Below are 26,566 nucleotides of genomic sequence, written 5' to 3'. Positions count from 1 at the left end.
TAGATATGTGGGGGCGTGTTAGAACGAGCCGTTTTAGGGGGGCATGGCAGAGTCTTAACTTTGATAAAGAATATCTCTTTGGTTTTGAGACATTAGTCTTTGCAACTTCAGAGATCTTATCTAGATCTTAACTTGAAATCGCATCATATGACCCCTTTAATATTTTGAGACAATTTTAGAACAAACAAGTCGTGTTTGGACGACTTACAAGTCTGGTGTGTGATTCTCATTTACTATATGATGTGCAGTTTTTCTCTGGAACCAATTACAAAGTCAGCAAGTGTATGATGCCTAGTGTTTTAACCTCTTCAGGTTTTAAAAGTCATTTAGAGTATTCCAGCCTTTATTCTTCTCTTTTTGCAGTAGGTACATGTCTACACAAAATCAGATGTTAGTTGGAGGTGTCATGGTGGGCACGGGTCTGTGGATTGCCATCATATTCAGCATGAGGACTGTCCTGAAGGGTCTGCTGTCCTGGCACGGCTGGATGTTTGCTCCCCATGGCAAAATAACCTGTCAACTTCGGATATGGCTGGTGTGTATTTGTGATAACTGTTTTCTGGAACAGTTTATGCTCACTAATTCATTCTTGGTTGTTTTGAACTCTTTTATTTGTTCTCTGACATTGCAGATCCTAGTGAAGGTTTTTTCTGGCATGCAAACACCAATGCTATACAGCTTCCAGAACTCTCTCCCTCATTTACCTGTGCCATCTGTGAAGGACACCATGAGAAGAGTAAGTTATTCATCTTTACAGCAATCAAATCAAAACTCCGCTAAATGCTGTTTTTATTGAGATGTTTTATTCAGTTATATACATGTCAGATTGGTAAGCCAGGAATAGCTGCACTTCGTTTAGTTTTTCCAATGTGAATTTTGGTCACTTGTTTTCAGAGTTAACTTGCTCAGGTGATTATCTACTGATTTTGGAGGTAGGTTGCACAGCGTGGATGAAGTGAGTTAACTTACTAAAACATGCACGCTGTTCAGAACGGTACTAGAAAAACAAAACTAGTTTAGTTGCTGGCATTCATTATGCATATGCTTGGATTTCAGTTAATACTAATTTCTTTGACAACCCTGGCAGTGAGATTTTGCTTTAAGGTGTGAATTTTAGCTGGGCTTTCTTGTTTTCTTGAAATGTTGGGTCTGTAGTATCTTGATTCAGTTCGGCCACTGCTGAGCGATGAGGAACACCAAAGAATGCAGAGTCTTGCGCTTGGTTTTGAGAAGAACCTTGGACCAAAACTTCAGTGGTACCTCAAGCTGAAGTCTTGGTGGGCCACCAATTATGTAAGTAAAACACATTTCTCAACATATCAGTGACCTTTCAATGAAGAACTGCAGCAGGAGTTTAAGCTCTTGCATTATGTTGTGTGATATTTTCTCATTGATGCGTCACAGGGTGCAGACTGCTTGCATTTCAGCAAAGTTTGACAAATATTTACAAATATTGAGAAAATTTTTCAATATTTAAAAATTTGACAAATTTCATGTGATTTGTGCATATCTAAGTAGTTCATTCTAATTCACAACTATATTGTAAAATAGAATAGAATAAAATAGAATGCATTAATAAATAATACATATTCCATCTTTGAAATGGCAAGCTTAATATTTAATCCTGTATACAAAGACACACACTACCATTCAAAACTTGAGGTCAGTATTTTTATTTTATTTATTTTTCATTTTTTATCAGTGAGGATTCATTAAATTTATTAAAAGTGACAGTAAAGAAATTTTCGTTGTTATATATATATATATATATATATATATAATTAGTGCATAACATGGCATGTTATGTTGTTATATTTATATGAATTTTTATCTTAACTCATTGGCTAAATCACCAGGACTTTCTAAGCAAACCAAGTTCATCACTTTCTCTTGAAAAAGTCATCTTGACGGAGCTCTTTGAAACCAAGAGTTCTCCAACTAAAACATTTAGTAAGATTTTTTGTCTTAGTTAAATTATTTAAATTAATACTTTTATTCACCAAAGACACATTAATTGGTCAAAATAGACAGTTAAGACATTTATGTTTATATATATATATATATATATATTTCAAATAAATGCTGTTCTTTTGAACTTTTATATTTTTAAAGAATTTTGTGGTTTCCACAAAAATATTGAGCAGCATAACCGTTTTCAACTGTGATGATAATAATATTTTATTTTTGAGCTTTAGATTTTGAAATAATGGGGTTAAACTTTATTTTAAGAGGGTGTCATTGTTACTTTAATTATACATTTTATTACAGAGTAGTAGCATTAATTACCAACTTACTATAGGTTTAGGGTTAGAAATTGGGTTTGGTGGTCTAGGGTTAGTTGCATATAATTATGCATAATTAACTGTTATTACTATTTTACGGTTTTATCCTTTTCATCTCCGAGTTTGCATCGCTGTGTTTTTCAGGTCAGTGACTGGTGGGAAGAATATATCTACTTGAGAGGTCGTGGGCCAATCATGGTTAACAGCAACTATTATGTAATGGTAAATAGTACTTGCCAGCTTCACATGCATATGCAGCCACAAGGTGCAGTGTATATATACAGTGGATATAGAAAAGAATCACCCCCCTTTAAAATAATCACATTTTGTTGCTTTGCAGCCTGAAATGAAGATGGACACAGTTTTTGTTTTATCCAGCTGTATTTACTCAGTGCAACTTATAACATCCAAATGAAAGATATAACAGCAACATGTCAGAAAAAAAAAACAAAAACAGAATGACTGAGTTGGAAAAGGATCACTCCCCTCCTAAAAATGACTTCTAATCACCTGCTCAGTGGCACACAAAGCCATTTGACTTTCAGCTTTTGGCCATTTTGATCAGCTCAGCATGAAAAGAGCTTTCCTGGAGCATTTCAGTCCTTGGTAGTGCAACTGAAGCAAACAATCAACTATGGGCACCCATCAAAAGATCTCCGGGATAAATTTGTGGACAGGCACAAGTCAGGAGATGGATAAAAAAAAAAATTCAAATGCTTTATCAATGATTAGAAGCGCAGTGAAGTCTATTATTAAGAAGTGGAATGTATTTGATACAACGAACACAGACCCTCCCTGGATCAGGACGTCGCTCCAAACTGGATGAAAGAGCCGGAGGAAACTGGCCAGAGAGGCGGCCAAGAGGCCTGCAGCAACTCTGAAGCAGCTGCAGGAATTTATGACAAAGAGTGGTCATTGTGTGCATGTGACAACAATATCACAAATTCTCCACAAATGTGGTTTGAATGGGAGGGTTGCAAGAAAAAAAGTCACTCCTCAAGAAAGGCCACATGCAGTCAGACTGAGCTTTGCTAAAACGCACCTTGAAGATTCTAAGACAGATGAGACTAAAATTGAATTATTTGGCCTCGACACCAAACTATATGTCTGGCGGAAACATCCAATCCAGCTCACCATCCAAATAACAGCATTCCTGCAGTAAAGCATTGAGGTGGTAATATCCTGTTATGGGGTGTTTCTCTGCAGCAGGGACTGGAGCAATTAAACCCCATTGAAAATCTGTGGAATGACTTGAAGACTGCAGTCCACAAACGCTCACCATCAAACTGAACTGAACTTAAACAGTTCTGCAAAGAAGTGTGGGCAAATATTGCAAAGTCTAGATGTGCAAAGTTAGTAGAGACATACTAGTAGAGGCAAAGTTAGTAGACAACAGACTAAAGGCTGTAATTAAAGTAAAAGGCGGTTCAACAAAATACTGACACAAGGGGGTGATCCTTTTTCCAACTCAAAAAACAGTGATTGTTTTTTTTTTTCTTTTTCTTTTTTTTTCCTGACATGTTGCTGATATATCTTTCACTAGGATGCTATAAGTTGCACTGAATACAGCTGGATAAAACAAACTGCTAGTAGAGGCAAAGTTAGTAGACAACAGACTAAAGGCTGTAATTAAAGTAAAAGGCGGTTCAACAAAATACTGACACAAGGGGGTGATCCTTTTTCCAACTCAAAAAACAGTGATTGTTTTTTTTTTTCTTTTTCTTTTTCTTTTTTTTTCCTGACATGTTGCTGATATATCTTTCACTAGGATGCTATAAGTTGCACTGAATACAGCTGGATAAAACAAACTGTCCGTCTTTCAGGCTGCAAAGCAACAAAATGTGATTATTTTAAAGGGTGGTGATTATTTTCTATACCCACTGTAGATATATAATAGTCGGCTAGCTCCATACTTTGTAGCAGTATGCAGAGTTTGACTAGATCATATTTTTGTTTGGTCTCAATTAGATTGTACATGCATTCTTGGTTTCTTCTTTCCTCTGAACAGGACTTTCTTTACGCCTTTCCTACACATCTGCAAGCAGCAAGAGCCGGCAACGTCATTCATGCAATCATGATTTACAGGAGGAATCTGGACCGGGCTCAAATGAAGCCGGTTAGACAAGCTACCATATTGTATTGCATCTTAATCATGTTTTAATCAGCTTTTTTTTTTTTACCATTCTGTCTCATAATAAAGAAAAAAAAAAGAGCTTTAGAATTTAATGGCCCAACACTGTAATAAATTCTGCCCTCGATCACAAATAAATGATTAGCACTATCTAACCTTAGGCCTGTTACTAAGGAGATTGATCTCTTTATTTAATCATGTGAATGTTTCTATATTTCATGCCTCCTGATCATATATTCAAAATGGTGCAGCTTTTTGCACTAATGAACAGCGTTCCACTCTGTTCTGCCCAGTGGGAGCGGCTATTTAATACATGCCGCATCCCAGGCCAGGAGACGGGTAAGAGTAGCCAGTCTGTGCACCATAGACCAACTTCTGCCTACTCAACTGGTCATGTGCCATCAGTTAATTTTGATTAGCAGTATAAATAGACATGTTATTGCATATGTTCATATGTTGACCGTTTATTCTTATGCACAATAATATAATGACTTTGTAATGACAAGCTGGTGACACAGGGCTGTGCTGCTTAAAATCCCTCTCCATTCATTCCATTCCCTTCCTTTTATTTTATATAGCATAATTTTTCAGACTAGGACCCCAGTCAGTCTTCTTATATCCTAATGATTGCATAATTCTCTCTAGAGCATCTACTTTTATTTGACCTCTTTCTCTCTGCTTCACAGTTAATGCTTCAGAGCACCATCCCTATGTGCTCCTCCCAGTATGAGCGTATGTTCAACACCAGTCGCATCCCAGGCATAGAAACAGGTACTGAACACTTGACAGTCTTTGCGCAGAGAATTTGTCTTTGCGGCAAATTCAAGTTATAGGGTAAAGTACTTTCAATCCCACTTTCCATTGCGTGCACAATTAAATCTGCAACTGGGAAAGATAACAAGCTTATGATTGCTGATGGAAATACTCCAAAGGCGTGGATTAATTATTTTGGAAATATATTGTTGTCGTGTAATATATTAGGTTACAAGTGTAATATGCCATCCTAAAGCAAAGCCCTTTTTGTGCCTTTATATTAAGGAATTATGTCACAAAACACTCCCTGAGAAATTCAATAATGGATTCCTTTCGCATCACAGATTTGCATTCAACTTCATGCATGAGTTTTACAACACTCACATTTTTATTTCATGTTCCTTTATGTCAGCTATAAGTAGGCCTGTCAAAATTTTTTTTTTGGAATATTTGTTGAATTTAAAATAAAAATCCACATTTGAATGCAAAAACGTTGCATTCGAATTTTAGGTGTGCGTTAAAGGGTTAGTTGTTTATTACGTTTGAAATATGGATATTTATCTTTAAAAAAACGCATGGATTCACTACAGGAGGCCTTTATCCACCCCCCGGAGCCGTGTGAGGGACATTTTATTACAGATACGCGCACTTTATTTCACGTCTTCTGAACTGTTGACAACCAACACCCGTTGAAAGGCTTGGAGGGGCCAGGACAATTTTTTATATATCTCCGATTAGATTCCTCTGAAAGAGGAAAGTCACATACACCTAGGATGCTTCGAGGGTGAGTAAAACACAGGCTAATTTTCATTTTTGGGTGAACTAACCCTTTAAGGAGGCAGCCTTATCAGTGGCGCACAAGATGCGATGACGATGTAAGTGTCATTGCATTTTAATGTTCTTCTTAGCCTATCCAGTTGAAGCCACTAGATGCGGCGCCGCTGCGTTGTTTACGTCAAAACTGAAACCAAGCCGTTTACACAGAACGCATGTTTCACACATTTTCTAGGGGGACATCTATCAGCGTTGCACTCGCACAAAGGAGCCACATGTTCAGAAAGCCATGTAAAATTAATGCAAGTTCAACTTTGAAAAACATAACTCGAGACTTTATGGCGGGGGTTTTTCCCCATCCTACTGCAACTCGTGTTTTTAAATGAAAAATGTACAATGTGATTGGCTTTCCGCCCTTTGAATTAAACTATACATACATACATGATGCTGTTTTGTTTATAGTTGTTTAAGCAACTTAATTAATTATAATTGGTTTATAAACATTATTTTAAACATTATGCACTTTTTTTCACAGATAGTCATGTTATCTTATGCTTTGAATAAACGTGCATTAGTAATGTTTTGTTCGATGCGCCCTCTTGTGGCCTCAGGAGAGAAGCCAAAAGCTTTTCTTCACCCTAACTGAAATTATGCATTTTAAATTTGAATATAATTCGAATTTTTATAACCTTTAAGTACAAAATTCGATTTTCCTAAACAATTTTCCAATTTTGACTCTAGTGGTGCAGAAATTACACACTTGCACACAGTATATATATATTGTTAAGTATGTTTTGAAATGGTTTGGTTTAGATGGGATCATCACGGGGCATCGGTAAGAATGCACAGAAGTCCATGAGTCCAATCACTGTTTTTAATAAAGTTTCAAGCCAGCTGACATACACAGTGCAGTCGTGATTGTGTATGGGTTTACAAACGTGTGTGGTTTTTCTATAATTAAAACAGAAATACAATAATCAATTCACAGCAATAAACGACAAACACACCCATATCAAATGTACAAACACGTGAGGACATGTGACTATAATCGACTAGTGATGTACGCGATCATCGTCTTATAACTGCTTTTCAATTATAAATAATCTTATCAATCCACACAATATGGCTCACTGACATTTGTACGATGTATACATTAAAGTAAAATGTGAAATATTATTCGTCATCACACTTATACAGCGCACATTGAAGCGCACGTGCAGAGACAGCGAACATTTATAGCGCTAGCATTAACTTCACGGAGATATGGATGCAATATATATCAGCACGGTTAAATACAGCAATATAAACAAACTTAAAGAACATTTATAAATATATGTGGGAAAATAAACTTACTTTCAAAGTTACGAACTCATCTATGGCTTGAATACACGCGAACCCTTCATCACGTTAATGTGGAACATGAAATGTTGCGTCAAACTCTGGGGGCGGGACTAAACTACGCTGTCAGTAATTCACAGTCCACCAATAAGAATAAAACAATAAACCCAGCAAATATATAATAAGCCTTTTCAACAGCCGCCCCAATTTACGTAGTAAATTCTACATTAGAAAAGGCTTACGAGTCCTTGTCATCATCAGGTAATGGTGGCAAACAGACAAGTTTACTCACTGGTCGGATGTATTTCCGACCCTGTACTTGCACTTCAGCAGTTCGGATTTTCCCATCAGCCCCTGGTACTGTGGCTGAGACCTTACCCACTGGCCAGAGGGCTCGAGTCAACTGGTGATCCACTATCATCACTACTGTCCCAGTCTTTAGGTCTTTGCCAGTTTCAGTCATCCGCTTATTTCGAGTTTGCAGCTCAGGTAAGTATCTCCTGATGTAGTGTGCCCAAAAATGGTCGGCAAGGATCTGGCTGTGTCTCCAGCATTTTCTGCTAAGTAATTCTGACTCAGGGTATACAATTTGGGGTAAATCAGGGTCTGGCCGCCCCAATAAAAGGCTGTTCGGGGTAATGGGATCCACATCTGCTATATCCGATGACACGTAGCCCAAGGGTTTAGAGTTTAGAATCCCTTCAATTTCTGTTAGCACTTCCTCTGTTACATGTTGGGATCCAAGTGTAACATTGAGAGCAGACTTTAGAGACCTGATCTCCCTCTCCCATAGTCCACCAAAGTGAGGGGCTCCAGGGGGATTAAATTTGAACTGAATTTTTTGCAAAGTGGGTTGCATGGCAGTAAACGCTTCTGATAGTTCTCTTTCTCCTCCCTTCAAGTTTGTTCCCTGGTCAGAATAGAGTTCATGGGGAATTCCTCTGCGTGCTAAGAATCTACGCAGGGCCATGAGGAATGAATCTGTATCAATTTTGGGGAGTAAATCAATGTAGACTCGTCATACATTTAAATACAATTCCCCATCGTTTTTCAGTGCGTCGGCGAACCTTGATTGTGAATGGCCCAAAACAATCAACACCAGTTGAATAAAATGCTGGGCGGTAGAGACCAAGTCGGGCTGGAGGCTGGCCTCGCCATTTTCTGCGTTCCTGACATTGATGTTTGTGCCGTCGTACTGCCTCACGGCCTCTAATGATCCAGTATTTGCGACGTAACTCAGCAAATACCCTTTCTGGGCCAGGATGATGAAGTTTCTCATCGTAATGCTGGATCAGGAGTTTACTGAGTGGGTGTTTGGGATCAAGTACAATTGGATGGGCAGTATCTGGTTTGAGCAGCTCACTACGTCACAGACGGCCACCAACTCTTATGAGCCCAGTAGAGTGGTCGAGCTCTGGTGCAAGGGATATTAATTTGCTGTTGGAATGCAAGGATTGACCACCTGTTAATAATTTAAGCTCAACTGGGAAACACTTAGCTTGGGCCTGCTTTAGGAGTAAGATCTCAGCAGCTGCATAGTCTTGGGCAGATAAATCTTTTGTCTGATTTGCTTGTTTTAACAATTCTTGGGCTTCATGTTCTACCTAGGGCTGGGTATCGTTCAAAATTTTTCGATACCGATACTGATACCTTGACTTCGATACCGGTTCCTGAATGATACTTTTTTCGATATTAATTTTAACAAGATTACATTATCTTAAAAAAAAAATTTTTTCAGCTTGTTGATGTTTATACAAACTCAAAGACTCATCTCCTGAGCCACTGCACAAAGGAACAAAATGTAACCAACACAATAAATCAGTGCAAAATAGTTTTAATAAAGCTAAAATAGTCTTCAGTTTACACATCTGTTAGGCTACATTTACACTAGTTAGTGTTCGTTTTAAAACGCATAGCTCAGACAGAATCATGATTTCTATTTATTTTCCACTGATTTAATGACGAGTATTAGCAGCTTCCAGCACTGTCTGCTTGTGTTCTCTCTTCCATGATCGCTGCTCTGACTCAGAGGTAATAACACATTTAATTTCAGCAACATTACATGGCCAAAACACACATTAGATGGCAGGTCCGGATTCACCTATTTTTGTGACGTAGAAAAAACATTTTTGGCCCCCCTTCCCTATTAATATAATAGACCTAATATTACCACCCAAGCAAACAGTCCCAACCACACATCAAGACATTATTCAGATAATTTGTTTCAAGACATTTGACATGTTTCCGTCCTGAAATCTGGGTTGAACTAATTTTTTTTACGCACCTCATCCCAAACCTTCCGTTGCAAATTCCAAAACGTCATTTTAGAGCTGATAACAGAGGCTTGAGCCATTGATATGCAGCTTTACGCAGTTATTTATGCAGTCTAATGCGGTTATTAGAGAGAGGGAGAGAGAGAGATTAAGTGCGTCTATACGTCTCTCAGCAGCAGCCAGCAGCGTCTAGTCGAACACACCGGCTAGTGCTGCAGGCTTATTGGCTCACTGATGCTGATGAGATTAACCCCTTAGGTATCAAAATTTGGTAAATTTTTCGATACTTGATGGTATCGAGGCAATTCGGTCGGTGCCTAAAAAGTATCGAACTCGATACCCAGCCCTACTTCTACCAATTGATTAAAACTGTGGTAGGGTGAGAATTCTTGTGTTAGGTCAGAGAAGTCTACTGTGGTCAGACTGCAGAAGGTTACCTTTTTCTCTTCATCTGTACTCTCTGGGACTGATTCCTCAGAGTCATCAGGCCAGGTACTTGGGTCTTGCCACAAAAAGTGCGGTCCACGATTCCACTGACTTGGCACTGCTAGTTGCTGAAGTGTTTTGCCATGGGTAATGTCATCTGCAGGATTGTTCTCAGACTTCACATAACGCCATGCTTGAGGAGAGGTCAATTCCTGAATTTCTGAAATCCTTGTGCCCACAAACACTTTGTATCTGCATGAATCTGACTATATCCAAGCTAAGACTTTCTTTGAGTCACTCCACAGAGTCACACTTTGAATGTTCAAGGTGAATTCCTTTTCAAGAACTCTTGCCAGTTGAGCTCCATTAAGTGCTGCACAAAGTTCTAGCCTGGGTACAGATAACTGTCGTTTTGGTGCCACCCTCGATCTTGCTGTGACAAATGCAATCTCGACTTGGCCTTGAGGACTCTGTGTTCTCAGGTATGCCATCGACCCATAAGCATGATTTGAAGCATCACAAAATATGTGGATGTCTCTTATGCAGGCCTCAGAATCTAATTGTGCTAGTGTAGCACCGTGGTATGGCAATATTATTTATGTACTGCAGTTCCTCTTCCCATTTGTAATAGCAATGGGTCGTCCCACTGATGTTTTTTTATCCCACAGCCTTTGAATCAGTACCTTAGCTCTTGTTGTGTAGGGGATAATATAACCCAGTGGGGGTCATACTGACTAGCTAAGACCTGATAAACATACCTCATTGTGGGCGCTTGTGGTTCCCTCTGTCGAGTTTTGTAGCCAAGTGTGTCTGCTTGGCAAGTCCAACGGAGACCCAATGTAGACTCGGAGACATCCCATTGCCTTTCTGAAAGCCAAAGCTAATTTGTCTCTGATCTGGCTTCCACAGGAAGGTGAGCAACGACAGAAGGAATGTTGCTAGCCCACTGTCTTAACTCAAACCCACCAGAAGCTAGAAGAGCTTGCAGCTTGTTTACCAGTTCAGTCGCCTTATCAGCAGAACTCACACTCTGCAGATAATTGTCCACAAAGAAATGTTTCTCTACAGCCACACGTGTCTCTTCTCCTGGATCAGAGTTCTCTTGGACATGTTTGAGTACAGCAAATGTTGTGCAGCATGGACTGCACGTAGTCCCAAACGGCAAAACCTGCCACTCATAGACACTGACTGGAGTATCACGCTGCATGTTTCACCATAGAAATCTGAGAAGTGACTTGTCCTCTGGGATCAGACGAATCTGATGAAACATGCCTTTGATATCGCTTGTGATTGCAATAGCATGCTCCCTAAAGCGAAGCAACATTCCTAGTAAGGTGGAAGTAAGAGTAGGCCCAGGCAACAGGTAATCATTAAGGTTGTGGCCTTGATATTGAAAGGAACAGTTGTACACTACTCTATGCTTATCATTATGGTGTACCATGTGGTGTGGTATGTACCATGATTCAGGAGTTTGATCGACTGCTTCACTTGCCAGCTTGACGACGTACCCCCATTGCTCCAGTCTTTCAATTTCTTGGTTATACACCTTTGTGAGTTCTGGACTCTTACTGAGACGTCTTTCCAATGCTTTGAGGTGGGGAAGGACAGATTCTTTAGGCGCTTTCAGTTGAGGCATATCTGGTTTTCTCAAAAGGGGTGTAGCATAGCGTAGCACTCCATCTACATTAACCCTTGCTGTCTTTGTCTCAAGAAGAGTTATAGCCTCTTGATCGCAACGTGAGCGTGTCACCACTTTCTCATTGCGGTATGGTAATACATCAAGCTGCCAGAGCCTTTCCACATCTTGCAATAGCTCTGAAGGAGCAGAGGTCACAGATGTAAAAAGGCATTGTTGTTCTGGGATTTGGTGCTGGACTACATTAGCTGGCCCTTAGAGTGTCCATCCTAATCTGGTCCTGATAGCAGCTGGCCCGCCTTGTGGGCCGAAACGCACTGGCTCCATGGGGGTGATTAAGTGGTGATGATCAGAGCTTATAAGCAGCAATGGCTGGACCTGAGAAAAGGCATGAAGGGGTAGTCCTCTGAGATGTTGGTATTTTCTTTGCAGTAGGGTAACTGGATGTGAGTGCTTGGCCAAGCCCAAATTTTCTGCAGTAAAGGCACCTTTTATTTTGAACTTCTTGTTTGGCTGGAATGCAGGGGACAGAGTGAAGGATACTCTTGCACCATGAATGACTTGAGCATCATGTCGTACTGTTCTCAAAGAAAGGTTCTCAGTCTGCCCCTTAAGCTTAAGCTGCTGTGCCGCATCATGAAGCAGGATGGTACGTTCTGAGCCATCATCCAAAATCGCATAAGCCATCAATGAATGCTTGCCATTATGCAACAGGACTTTACTGATTTTCAGAAGGACTTGGCTACCACCTACTGGCCGATCTAGGTATAGTGTTTGACTTACTTGAGGTCCCTCAGAATCTTTCCGGTCTATTGATCTGCTGTTGATGTCATGCAAGACAGTCAGGTGTTTGCCCTTGCAAGTTTTGCACGTGGCTTTCAATCTGCATTGGGCCGCCTGATGTTTACGCCCACACCTCCAACATTTCTTATTCAGCTTAATCCAGTTAGTCTTGAGCTCACTGGTTAACTGAGTGAAGTTCGTGCATTGATTAAGATAGTGGTGATTATTGCCGCAGTAATGACAGTAAATATTCTTGTTAGGGCTTCGAAATTCTGAGGGTTTGGCAGCTGGAGTGTTGGTAGACTGATCTACACCATGCAGAACGGCTATTGTCTGAAAGGTGTGCTTACACTGTCGTGGAGCCTCTTTCTGCTGACCAGCACGTCCCCTTGCCTCACTGGTGTTGAGTTTACTGTCAGTGGATTGCACCTGCAACTCGAACTCAAGCCAGTGTGAAAAATCAAGGAGATTTGGAATGGGACTTTTAAGGGGGTGAACATATCTTTTGAAGTTAGCCTTGAGATCGTGAGGGAGTTTGGACATGAGTCTTGCCACATGCGAGCCACATTGCAATTCAATAGCTGCCTTTTCATTCAACTGATCAAGCATACCCACCAATGCTCAGTCTCTGAGGGCAAACCTCCAAAAGACCTGAGTGTCTCCACTTTGAATATTTGGCCCGTCCGTTAAGTCAGCAATTTTCTGTAATGCCAACTGATGAGGCTGTCCATAATGCTCAGTTAGTGATTGCATTGTCTGGGTGTACGGATAACGGGAGTTGCTGTAAGAGTCTGCTATTAATAAGGCCTCTTCGAATTTCAAATGCTCGAGCAGAATTTGATATTTAAATTGTTCAGTTGCATCAAGTGGCAGCAAATTGTCAAGAGATATTTTGAGTCTAGCAAACTGCCTTGGATCCTCTGACGTGAAGTCTGGTATTGACGGTGTAGGACCTCGATAGATGCTCTCTCTAGTTGGAGGTGGTGGAGAGTGAGGAACAAAGTCTTTTGGCTGATAATGAGGCCTTGGATAGTCATCAGTTCGTTCTCTGATACGGGAGTCAGGTGAAGGGGAAAGGCTGAGTATATATGGCTTTGGTGGAATGTATCTCTGATCATGCAAATAGCTTGGGCCCTGTGCAGTGTGTGCACTTGTCGTGTGCTGGGGTTGTGATGCACATGGGGGCTTTGGATGATATTGCATATGTCTGCTCCTTGGTGTGGACTGCAATCTCATTTTGGAAAGATCATCTGACAACTTAGCTTCATGGTCTAGCTCCTCAACTGCTGACCTAGCCATTCCATCATCCACGACTGAATTTTCTGAAGCCTCTTTATAAGTCTGATTACTCATTTGAGCTATTAGTTACTTGTTAGAACGTGGAGCTGGGACAGGAGGGACCCTCGTCTGTTTCTTCTCTACACTACATAATGAATGAATGCGAGGCAGAGGTGAAGGACACTGAGATGAGTCGGTTTTATCCTTTTCAGAACTGCGTTTCAAGTCCTTTATGGTTTCATGCAGACGTCTGTTCTCTTCTCGAAGCTTCTGAATCATCATTTGCGCATCTCTGTCTACATATGGTTCTCCTATATCTTCAACCACATCTCCACTATCTGTCTCACGCCACCTTATGAGGGGTGTCATCTTGGCAGCTCCCTCCATCTGGTAAGAAGTACTCTGACTTTCTGACTCACTGTGGCGATGCTCTGGCAGTGCCCTGGAAGAAGGTGGATATGTATGCTGGAGGCCTCTGTATTCCACTTCATAATCCGCCAAATGGAGCGGAGGACGTGACAACCGCTTCCTGCAGACATCAGGCTCATGCTCTGACTCTGAATATGCACTGGACATCTTATTCCGTGACCATCACCATCCGGCTCGAAGGACCATCAATGTTAAGTATGTTTTGAACTGGTTTGGTTTAGATGGGATCATCACGGGGCATCGGTAAGAATGCACAGAAGTCCATGAGTCCAATCACTGTTTTTAATAAAGTTTCAAGCCAGCTGACATACACAGTGCAGTCGTGATTGTGTATGGGTTTACAAACGTGTGTGGTTTTTCTATAATTAAAACAGAAATACAATAATCAATTCACAGCAATAAACGACAAACACACCCATATCAAATGTACAAACACGTGAGGACATGTGACTATAATCGACTAGTGATGTACGCGATCATCGTCTTATAACTGCTTTTCAATTATAAATAATCTTATCAATCCACACAATATGGCTCACTGACATTTGTATGATGTATACATTAAAGTAAAATGTGAAATATTATTCGTCATCACACTTATACAGCGCACATTGAAGCGCACGTGCAGAGACAGCGAACATTTATAGCGCTAGCATTAACTTCACGGAGATATGGATGCAATATATATCAGCATGGTTAAATACAGCATACAGCAATATAAACAAGCTTAAAGAACATGTATAAATATATGTGGGAAAATAAACTTACTTTCAAAGTTACGCACACTCATCTATGGCTTGAATACACGCGAGCCCTTCATCACGTTAAAGTGGAACATGAAATGTTGCGTCAAACTCTGGGGGCGGGACTAAACTACGCTGTCAGTAATTCACAGTCCACCAATAAGAATAAAACAATAAACCCAGCAAATATATAATAAGCCTTTTCTGCTCACACACATATATATATATATACACACACACACACACACACTACTGTTCAGAAGTTTGGGGTTAGAATGATTAATGATTAATTAGTGTTTTTGAAAGAAGTCTCTTATGCTCACCCAGGAAGAATTTAATAGAATACAATATTACTGTTTTACTATATTTTTTCTCAATGTTAATAGATTTCTTTTTAAAATTGAATTTATTCCTGTGATGACAAAGCTGAATTTTTAGCAGCCATTACTGTAATGTTCAGTGTCACGTGATTCTTCTGAAATCATTTTAATATGCTGATTTGCCCAAGAAACATTATTATTATTATTATTACTACCAATTATTACCAATGTTGAAAACAGTTGTTTTTTTCACAGTTTCCACAAATATTTTTGTGGAAACTGTGATACTTTTTCTTTTTAAGTGGGAGAACTTGCACAATTGGTGGCTGACTAAATACTTTTTTGCCCCACTGTAAATATTTTGTATAATTATAAATGTCTTTACTGTCACATTCAATTTAAGTTTCACTTTAATACATTCAATTTAACACACACACATACATTTTCTTTTAAAATTATATTCATTATAATTATGTTGAAAACAGTTGTTTTTTTCACAGTTTCCACAAATATTTTTGTGGAAACTGTGATACTTTTTTTTTTCTTTAAAAAGTTCATAAGAACAGCATTTATTTGAAATATAAATATTTTGTATAATTATAAATGTCTTTACTGTCACATTCAATTTAAGTTTCACTTTAATACATTCAATTTAACACACACACATACATTTTCTTTTAAAATTATATTCATTATAATGTTATAAATGTTTGACTACCTGCAAAACATTTAATACCTTAATTTTTAATACCTTAATGTAAAAACATAGCATAGTGTAGCATTCTATATAGTTGCTTGCATGTGACTCATTTCTTTCTTTCTTTCTTTCTTTCTTTCTTTCTTTCTACTTCTATCTGACTATAGACACAGTTCAGCACATGTCTGACAGCAGGCATATTGTGGTGTATCACCGAGGCCGTTACTTTAAAGTGGGGATGTTTTATGATGGGCGGTTACTGTTGCCACGGGAGATAGAGCAGCAGATGGAGAGGATTCTGGCTGAAACGTCAGAGCCACAGCCTGGAGAGGAAACCCTCGCTGCCCTAACCGCAGGGGACAGGTATTCACAACACATCCAACAGCAGGAGTAGCTACCATTTTCCTGACGTTCATTTGTCTGATCTCTTGTAACCACTGTAAAGCTTCAGTGGGATGTCAATTTGAAATGAGGCCCTTCTTGTTTCTTCTTCCACTCTTTTTTTAACTATTACCGGTTATCATTTTTACTGAACAGTCAAAACTATTTTAGATTGAGTAAACACTTGTTGTCTGTCTATGTCAGAGTGCCTTGGGCGTGTGCCCGTAATGCCTACCTCAGACACGGCAAGAACAAGAAGTCTCTGGATGCTGTGGAAAAGGCCGCTTTCTTTGTTACACTGGATGACACAGAGCAGCGCTATGACCCAGCAAACCCTGTGGAGTCCCTGGACTGTTACGCTAAATCACTGCTCCACGGGAAGTGTTATGACAGGTGAGGAAGAAACCATAGCATGTGTTAAGAGGAGACCACCTCCTTCTATGCCCCTTTGAAATGGTGTTTGTGAGTCTCTAGGTACCAGTACTGTACCTCGGAGTAGCTTTTATATAACGTACATTTTATTGGTCATTTTTTTCCTTAGGTGGTTTGATAAGTCCATAAACTTAATTGTCTTCAAGAATGGAACCTTGGGCCTTAATGCAGAACATAGCTGGGCCGATGCTCCTATCGTTGGCCACCTCTGGGAGGTACACATGCACACATGCACTACCATTCAAAGGTTTGAGGTCAGTAAGATATTTGTCTTTTTTAAAACTTCAAAACTTTCTTCAAAACTTTATTGTATACTTTTATTCAGCAATTAAATTGATTGTTACAAAAAAGTTAAAAATCACCATATTAGAATAATTTCTGAAGGATCATTTGACACAGAAGACTGGATTAATGGCTGATAGAAATACAGCTTTGCTAATACAGGAATAACATTTTTAAATATATAAAAAAATAGAGAACAGTTATTTTCAATTGTACTAATATTTCAAAATATTGCTGTTTTTACTGTAATTTTGATCAGAAAAAAGCAGGTGAGCATAAAATAGTTCTTCCAAAAAACAAAACAAAACCAAAAAAACTTGCCAACCCCAAACTTTTGATGTTTACATCAGTTGTATTTCACTTTTAGTTCATATGTATCATGCATAAAATGCTAATCTGCTGCCAATATAAATTTTGATGGCATTTTTTCATGAAGCAAGTGCTCTCGATGGACCCAGTTAAGCTAGGCTACTCAGCAGAGGGCCACTGTAAAGGAGAAACTCACCATAATCTTCCTGGACCTCAAAGACTCCAGTGGAATATCCCACCTGAGGTCCGTGTATGATTCACTTTGTAGTAAAAATGCTGATAATAGCTCAATTTTTCTCATCTTGCTTAAGTGGATATGAAAGGAACAAGACATTCTTTTGTTTGACGTTCTCTCTGTTGTGTTTTGTGTTTCATGGCAGTGCCAAACTATGATTGCCAACTCTTTGTCTGTGGCTGTGGCTTTGGCTGATGATGTGGACTCTCACATCATCCCCTTCAGTAACTTTGGGAAAGGCCTGATCAAGAAGTGCAAGATCAGTCCTGATGCCTTCATCCAGCTTGCACTGCAGCTGGCCCATTATAGGGTGAACTGTCTTATCACTGAACTTCTGAAATGTAGCAAAACATGCCTGCTTATCGCTCACTTGAAATGGTAAAATGATGTCTATGTTTTTTCATTATACAGGACAAAGGAAAGTTTTGCCTGACTTATGAGGCATCCATGACACGTTTATTCCGAGAAGGCCGTACAGAAACTGTGCGCTCCTGCACCATAGAATCCTGTGCTTTTGTCCGTGCCATGATCAACAACAAAACGGTATCATGCCAAAAACAACCCTTAAAGGGATAGTTCACCCAAAAATGAAAATTACCCCAAGATTTACTCACCCTCAAGCCATCCTAGGTGTATATGACTTTCTTCTTTTAGACTAGTACAATAGGAGCTATATTAAGAAATGTCCAGGCTCTTCCAAGCTTTATAATGGCAGTGAATTGGTGATATTCAGTAGTCCAATCCGCTTGTTAAGTCGTGATGTAAGAAATGCTGTTTCCGGGTCCAAGCCTCAACTCGTTTCACTTTAGAATGCTATCTCAACAGCTGTTTATGAGCACTGTTTATTCATATTACACATTTAAGCTAAACATTTAAAAACTTATGTGTACACTACAATCTCCGTGCTCACAGCGTCCCAGACACAAATAATTTTTATATTTATTTATATTTTCATTGTCTGGCTGTCTGGGATTTTGGTATGGAGTTAAAGGTTAGGATTATAATTTTTCTGGTAGTATTATATCACACTGTAAGTGTATATTAGCACCGTTTGTTGTTTTCTTCTGGCATCTGATAGAGCATTTTTTTTAAAGCCAGAAGCGGTGACACGTGGCGTCAGACTTAACAAGCGGATAGAAGTCCAATAAACTGTGTCCATCCATCATAAAAAAGTGCTCCACATGGTTCCGGGGGGTTAATAAAGGCCTTCTGAAGCGAATCGGTGTGTTTTTGTAAGAAAATATCCATATTTATAAACCATAATCTCTAACTTCCGCTAACTGGTACGTGCGTTCATGAGAGAGTCGCGTTCCAGCGGATGACGGAGGACGTAGGTGTAGTGTAAGGTCTGGTGAGAATATGCTAGTCTCGCGAGAACCAAGTTTTGTTAACAGGAGCAAAGGAAGCAAAATTTCCTTTGTTTAGCAAAGGAAAACCAGTCTTCTCTTGGATTATATCGAAATCCTCCAACATATTTCTTTACAAATCCTCATTTTGTACTTCTAGTTTGTGACCGGTGTTTTGTTTTGCTCTCTCCTCTGCACTTCCGCGTTTGTCACCTCTCACCGGAGCTTACGCTATGCCTACATCCTACTGGAATGCCACTCTCTCATGAATGCATGTACGATAGTTAGCGGAAGCTAGAGATTAAGGTTTATAAAGTTTTGAATATGGATATTTTCTTACAAAAACGCACCGATTCGCTTCAGGAGGCCTTTATTCACCCCCGGAGCCTTGTGGAATACTTTTTATGATGGGTGGACATAGTTTATTGGATTTCTATTGGACTATTGAATGTCAACACCCATTCACTGACATTATAAAGTTTGGAAGAGCCTGGACATTTTTTAAATATATAACGATTTTATTCGTCTGAAAGAAGAAAGTCATATACACCTAGGATGGCTTGAGGGTGAGTAAATTATGTCGTAATTTGCATTTTTGTTTAAACTATTCCTTTAAACGCACGGGGGAGGGCGATTCACTCTGTACCAATGTTGTACTGTAGTACTTGAGACTAGACAAGACCGGACTGGGATTCCAAGTCCAAGACCATTGATTAGTCGGTAACATTTTATAATAACTTTCATTAATAAATAAATCATTAACAAACATTATATAATGCTTAACAGATCATTAGATATTATATATTCACATAGCTAGAAATATGAGATAATGTGCTTGTTAATGTTTACTAATGAGCTTATTAAACATTACCTAATGATTAACAGATCATTATTTTATGTAAATCGAAATGCTTACAAATGTCAGTAAACTTTCCATTCATATGATTATGCACTTTTTAAATATCTTCAAATGATTTTGATAGATGGTTTACAATAATTAAAAGATTCATTAATAAAGAATGTTCAAACATTATTTAATGCTTAACAGATCATTAGTTAATGCTTACAAATGTCATTAAACTTTCAATTCATATGCTCATGCACTTTTTAGATTTTTAAATAGCTAGAAACATGAGATAATGTGCTTGTTAATGTTTACTAATGAGCTTATTAAACATTACCTAATGATTAACAGATCATTATTTTATGTAAATCGAAATGCTTACAAATGTCAGTAAACTTTCCATTCATATGATTATGCACTTTTTAAATATCTTCAAATGATTTTGATAGATGGTTTACAATAATTAAAAGATTCATTAATAAAGAATGTTCAAACATTATTTAATGCTTAACGGATCATTAGTTAATGCTTACAAATGTCATTAAACTTTCAATTCATATGCTCATGCACTTTTAAAAAAAAATCTACAATTGATTTTAACAGAAATTAAACAATGATTAAAAGTATATTTGTTAATGTACTTTTGAATGTGAACAAATGTCATTGAACTTCAGTTCATATATTACCTAATGCTCTTTTATACATTTACAAATGTTGAGAAAAAATAGCTTAGTTAGTAATTTTAAGCACTCTACAAACTATTCGTGTTAACATATTAACTCGTAATCATAGTCTGTAAAGGTCATTAGTTTTCATTTGTTGTGTAGTATTCTACTATTTACTCATCTTAAATCATTTATTAATTATTTATTTATGTTTTTTTCAGAACCCAATCTAAAGTGGAAACTATTAATCATTTGTAAATGTTTACAAACATTTACTAATCATTAGTAGTATCATTATGAGCAATCTCGATGGCAAAATGTGTCCCAAATGACCTGATTTCACCCTATTTTCACATCTTTACAAATCAGTTTATTTAGCAATTGTTCATGTATTTGCAGTACCCAATCTAAAGTGGAGTTGATTCATTATTTGTAAATGTTTATACACGTTAACTAACCATTCAGTTCCTTTACGGGCATTGGTCTTTTAGCTGCTGTAACAACTTTTGAGTAAAGGGTGGTTGGTTAAGTTTAACTAAATGCTTGCTAAAGACAACACGTTGTAATTTTAGTCCAAAACTTGTTTTTTTTTATTGCCTCAACACTTATATTAGTATACTACTGTATAACATTAAACAGAATATTCCTTGAATCATACATCAACAGAAGAAAACAAATCAGTTTTTTCAAGAAAATGCTTGTTCATTTATCAAAACAATGTAATATAAACAGATTGAACCATCTTCTGACCCCTTAGCCAACTTTTAAACCTACCCATACTACCAAACCTGTCCCTAACCTTACCTGTATCACACCTCAATAGCAGCAAAAGTGTTGCGCATTAACAAAAGCTTTTAATCATTGTATAACATCTGTTAAAATCATTTGTAGATTTTGAAAAACTGTGTGATCACATGAATTGGAAGTTTAATGACATTTGTAAGCATTTTCATTTAAATTAAATATTGATCTGTTAGTCATTAGGTAAAGTTTAATAGTAAACATTAACAAGCACATTATCTCATGTTTCTAGCTATTTAAAAATCTGTTAACAAATGATCTCTTAAGCATTAAATGTTTATTAACGATTTATTAATGAAAGTTTTTATAAAGTGTTACTGACTAGTGAGAAACATCTAATTCGAGTCCAAGTCTATGCTGTGTCCAAATGCTCCTGAAAATATGGTCTTTGACTCAGACTTGAGATAAAAAATTATCAGAAAATTGAGACCAGTCTTGTCCGGTCACTAGTATTAGAATAGGGACACACCAAACTGACACAGAAGAACTAGCACTGAGAAAAGCTAACTGTGGCGTCGCCTTACGTCGTGTCGCTTCGCATCGCTTGCGTCGGGGCAAAAAAGTTGCACTAGAACACACAAGACAGGCTACAGCCGACAGCCAACTAGCGTGTACACTCTGCTCTTGTGTGAGAGAACATAACTCTCCCATTCCAGCAGGTGGCAGTAATCTGTGTTCGACATTCAAACAGGGAAACTGGAAGAGCTAGAACTGTGTATATTGTGTAAAATTCCTTTTCTTTTCTCGTTGGCTCATTCGCTAAGCTGAATAGCCAATTGCAGTTCTCTTTCTCGCCGACGAGCTCCGCCACTGATTCGTCATGCAGAATCGTCCGAAAAACAGCTGACAGCGTCAAACTAGAGCCAACGGTGCAGAACACACCGAAAAAACTAAAGCCGATCGATGCTCAAAAACCAGCCGACATTGCCCGACAACCGACCGTCAGCTTGGTGTGTCCCGGGCTTTATGGTTAGTTACTATACCAGCTCAAATAGCACAATAGCTGTTTATTTCATTTGCATTTGATTTTATTGCTATAGCTAGTGTTGGGGGTAATGCATTACAAGTAACGCGAGTTATGTCATCAGATAACTTTTTTCATGTAACTAGTAAAGTAACGCATTACTTTCAAATTTACTAGAAAATATCTTGAGTTACTTTTTCAAAGAAGTAACGCATGTTACTTTGTTTTCCCATTTATTCACTGACACCTCTCCTGTCCCTGTGTTGAGTGAAATTAGGAGTAAGGCGCAGAGGCACTTCCTTCAGCCTGAGGCACTTTTGGTGTGAAAGAGCCTTTACAGTTGCCAAAAAAGAGTAACTAAGTAACGCAAGAAGTTACTTTTTTTATGGAGTAATGCAATATTGTAATGCATTACTTTTAAAAGTAACTTTCCCCAACACTGACTGTAGCTGCTGCTTTTCAAGATTTGACAAATGCAGTTTAGCGCTTACTGGTCACCGTTTTACTGCTGCCATTACTGAAAATGAGTTTTCTGTTGTTGTTTTGAAGAGAGAAGAGAAACTTCGTTTACTAACCCAGGCCGCTGGGAAACACCAGCAGATGTATAGGCTGGCAATGACTGGTCAGGGCATTGACCGCCATCTCTTTTGCCTCTACGTAGTGTCTAAGTACCTTGGACAGGACTCCCCATTCCTCCAAGAGGTGGATTTTTGCATTTAAGTGGTTCAGAAATTAAGAATATAAAGGAACATAATCTAAAAAAAAATTATATTTGTATTTACAGTGTCCTTATTCTTCTTCTTTTTATGACAAATTAATGATAAAGGACATTTCTGCCTTTTAAGACATGAGTGTATTTGCCTTGCTTAAGAGTAATGTAGCTTATATTCTTAAAAAAAAAAATTGAATGCAAAATTCCCCACTTCCTGTCTGTTCAGGTGTTGTCAGAGCCTTGGAAACTCTCTACTAGTCAGACTCCTTTGCAGCAGGGGGAGCTGTTTGATCTGGTGAATCACCCAGAGTATGTGACCAGTGGAGGAGGCTTTGGACCGGTGAGTCTTTCAAAGATTTCATAATCTGGTAATATTAAAATGCTTCGGTGAAAGGATCGAATTTAACTTTTTAAAAAAAAAAATTTGTTAAACTCTGGTAGGTTGCAGATGACGGTTATGGTGTGGCCTATGTGATTATCGGTGAAAAACTCATCAATTTCCACATCTCTTCCAAGCGTTCTAGTCCAGAGACGGTGAGAACCTGAGAATCTGTCAAAATACAGAAAATTATGGTCCTTTTTCATTATCAGTGACCGTAGATGTTTCATCCAAAGGAATGTGAATTTTGGGGTATCAAAAACCTGCACTATAAAAACATCCTGTATGTTTCAGAACTCAAAACTTTCCTGTTAGTCTAAAAGCAGCTTATATTGAAGCCAATCTGCCAAAACGACAGGTTGTGGAATGTGCCACTTTATGATGTAATAAGCATCGCTAAGCACCGCCATCCGCAGAAGAAGATCAACGCCTGCTTCTACGTCACTGACTGTTTAACCCCGCCCACCGTTTCACACGTGTAGTGCAAATAATGAGAGCGGCAAACGCAGGTCGTTTGATATGTACTGAGTATTTATGCGTTTTTAACCTAAATCACAGCAGCGTCCATCTATGAAGGATGTAGGCTGTCAAACTAACACAACTGTTAGCCAATCACAGCAGTGGGCGTTTACTTCCCACTCTACAATCCACTACTCCTATTCAAACAGAGCGTTCTGATGAGGGGGGCCAAAACAGGACAGAAAAGCCTATTACTTCTAAATTATTATGTGTTTTTTGTTGTAAAAAATCTTGGTAACATTACCTCTGAGAACAGTACAAAATAATAAACAAAGGCAGTTCATGACCCCTTTAAAATGCACATAGAAAAAACATCCAATTTATCCAATAAGAAGGCATGCACATAAATTCTGATGGAAACACATTTACCGAATAAATTCCTCAATGTGCAACAAAAATCATATGGGACTTTGACTCAACAGATCATGTGATTGGATAACTGGACTAACCAGTGGACCAATCACATTGCACACTGCATTGCATCTCCAATGTTAAGTCATTCTGAAATGCCTGAGCCAAAGTATGTAATCAACATTATTGGCTATAATTACCTCCCAGAACTACACACGATTGCATTCCCAAACATCAGGCATCTGCCTCTTAACGCAAGATAACATGACAGCATTTGTATTGTGTTTCATCTGCGTACTCTTGAGGCGCATGCCATTATTATTGAGGAAAAAGAGCCACAGTGACTTCTTCGGGTGCAACAACTTCCATTTTTATTATTGATACGTTGCGCCAGTTTCCCAGGAAGTGACGATTTGATCACTTAAACACATGAGATGAAACTGTGCTTTATTCTCAAATGTTGTATGTGATATTCCTTTCCTTTGGAAGAATACATGGCTAGTGCTGTTCTTAAATGCTTGGGTGATTTCTTTCTTAATCTTTAATTTTAATTTTATTTTTTGCATGTTTTTCTTCAGGACTCTCATCGCTTTGGAAACAATATCAGGCAAGCAATGCTTGATATGCTGGATCTGTTTCAGCTTGACAAAAAGGACCTAAAGTGATTTGATTGGTGAAAGGATTATGCTTTTAATGACTCATGTCACCTTGATTCTATATCGGCAGTGTTGAGAGAAGCTTTTTTGTTTGCATGTGTGTCTGCGAGATGCAGCGTATGAAGGAGAGAAGTAGGCAGGGAGTGTGAGAATCTCATTCTGTTGTTATTTGTGCTGGTGCCTTAACATATGTCTTAACTGAACAGTTCAGTGCAGGTGATCTGAACTTTCACTTTCAGCTTTCAGTATATTTTACTGAGATGTACAGTTTCGTAGATACTTCAATAGATGACATTCTCTTGACAAGATATCAAGGAGCATAATAATCACTTGGCTGAAGTGTTGAGTTTACAAATCAAGCAATACGCAGCTCTCCATTTGTGCTTTCAGTTTGCATTCTGATATTTGCAGTTTTTCAAGTTAAGAATTAAGTTATGAAGGAAATGATGAGATTATGCAGATGATGAGTTTCTGAATAATAAGTGTGCAGTCTTTTATTATGGATTTTGCTCACATTTTGCTCTCCAACCTGATTGAATGGGTTGGTATCGTGTCGATTCAGCATTGAAAGGTCACTACGTTTTAATGTGGGATGTGTTAGAAGGCTTTATCACATTAATTGTACGTTTATTTTTTATTTGATTTCATTCCATTTCCTTCCATCATATTTTATGTTTAGTTTTGAGTGTCATATACTGTAATAATTTTGGAAATCATTGTCAAAAAATGATTTAAGTTCTGGGGAAAAATCTAATGTATTCTGAACTCAGTTATTTATTTTGTACACATAATAATGTGTTAATGAATAATTAATGAGTGTCCTCTCAAGGTACATGTACATTTATTTGGAAATTTAGAATAAGCATTAAACATACCATAAACATATTAATAATGTGAATAATGGAAGCTTTTTTTTCTCAGTTATTCATGTCTGGTCTGTAATAAAATAGCGTTGACTTTTTTTTTTTTTTTTTAAGATAAAGGTTCATACAGACAATTCTTCTCGTAAATATAAGTTGGATGCTTCACTAAAGAGAAACTCTGGGAAATCTTAAACATAATTTTTACTTTCACATTAGAGTTTTATTACATTTATTGCAATTTCATTGCATTTCCTATTTTCAATTGATTTGTATGCATCACTGGTGTTTTTCATATAGGCCAGAGTCCAGTCATTGACCTATTAAAGCCATCTCTTCTAAGTAGACTGCATAAATTGAACTGTGTTCCTGTTTAAACAGTCTGACATCATCCTAAAACATAAAGAGAAATGTGGTTAAGCCTTTATTTCCCTCTTTAAAAAAAACAGCGGAACTTTGGAAGTGTCTCTATAACGAATGGTGTGTACTAAAACTACTTATTTAATTGTTCATTCCCACTTTATATTAGGTGTCTTGCTGCTGTTGAGATGGGATACGAGTGAGGTTAAGGACAGGTTTCGTGGTATGGGTAGATATAAGTACTTCAAATGATTAATTTAAATGTTAGTAGTAGTTAAAGACATAATATAAAGTGGGGCCAAGTACTCAATTTAAAAGTGCAAAAAACATTAACTTTATGAAACTTTATGAAATTACATCAGTCATCTCTAAGACATCAAAAATATATATATATAAATAGGTTAAAATGCTTTACTTCAACCTCACACTAGGCAAATAAGTTTTTTTTTGTTTTGTTTTTTCCAGCTCCTATTTCTGTCATTTGCTTTAAGCACCTGAATGTATGTCAATTTCAATCTAAATCTTAGTCCACATGAAAGGTGCAGTATGCATTTCATCACATACACCATTTATCTGGGCCTGGGTTGCATTTTAATATCATTTTACT

General features: G+C 38.1%; 1 protein-coding gene across 2 annotated transcripts; it reads left to right on the top strand.

Moving 5' to 3' along the window:
- Positions 1 to 152: 152 nt before the first annotated feature.
- On the top strand, positions 153 to 25,633 carry LOC107562515 (carnitine O-palmitoyltransferase 1, liver isoform-like). 2 transcript variants are annotated; one of them, XM_016247142.1, is made up of 17 exons: positions 455 to 535; positions 632 to 736; positions 895 to 932; positions 1,156 to 1,293; positions 2,427 to 2,504; positions 4,291 to 4,398; positions 5,100 to 5,184; positions 16,031 to 16,226; positions 16,449 to 16,637; positions 16,786 to 16,891; positions 17,395 to 17,511; positions 17,648 to 17,812; positions 17,914 to 18,045; positions 22,672 to 22,824; positions 23,061 to 23,174; positions 23,276 to 23,368; positions 24,662 to 25,633. In XM_016247142.1, exons 1-17 carry the CDS (start codon positions 529 to 531, stop codon positions 24,746 to 24,748), a joined length of 1,911 nt encoding a protein of 636 aa, XP_016102628.1. In that variant the 5' UTR covers positions 455 to 528; the 3' UTR covers positions 24,749 to 25,633. The 2 variants fall into 2 exon arrangements, with proteins under 2 accessions (XP_016102627.1, XP_016102628.1); XM_016247141.1 differs by lacking the exon at positions 895 to 932 and having other exon boundaries at positions 153 to 535.
- Positions 25,634 to 26,566: the final 933 nt, after the last annotated feature.

Source organism: Sinocyclocheilus grahami, unplaced genomic scaffold (assembly GCF_001515645.1).
Source record: "Sinocyclocheilus grahami isolate Dianchi unplaced genomic scaffold, SAMN03320097.WGS_v1.1 scaffold826.1, whole genome shotgun sequence".
Lineage (NCBI taxonomy): Eukaryota > Metazoa > Chordata > Actinopteri > Cypriniformes > Cyprinidae > Sinocyclocheilus > Sinocyclocheilus grahami.
Note: the sequence above shows the minus strand (reverse complement) of the source record. Positions and strands in the feature narration are given on the sequence as shown.

What these genes read in the sequence shown, in the direction of transcription:
- LOC107562515 (XM_016247141.1), top strand. Translation starts at nt 371, where the DNA reads ATGTCTACACAAAATCAGATGTTAGTTGGAGGTGTCATGGTGGGCACG. An exon ending in CACGGGAAGTGTTATGACAG is followed by an intron (nt 16,638 to 16,785) that starts GTGAGGAAGAAA and finishes TTTTTTCCTTAG; the next exon opens with GTGGTTTGATAAGTCCATAA. An exon ending in AGTGGAATATCCCACCTGAG is followed by an intron (nt 17,512 to 17,647) that starts GTCCGTGTATGA and finishes GTTTCATGGCAG; the next exon opens with TGCCAAACTATGATTGCCAA.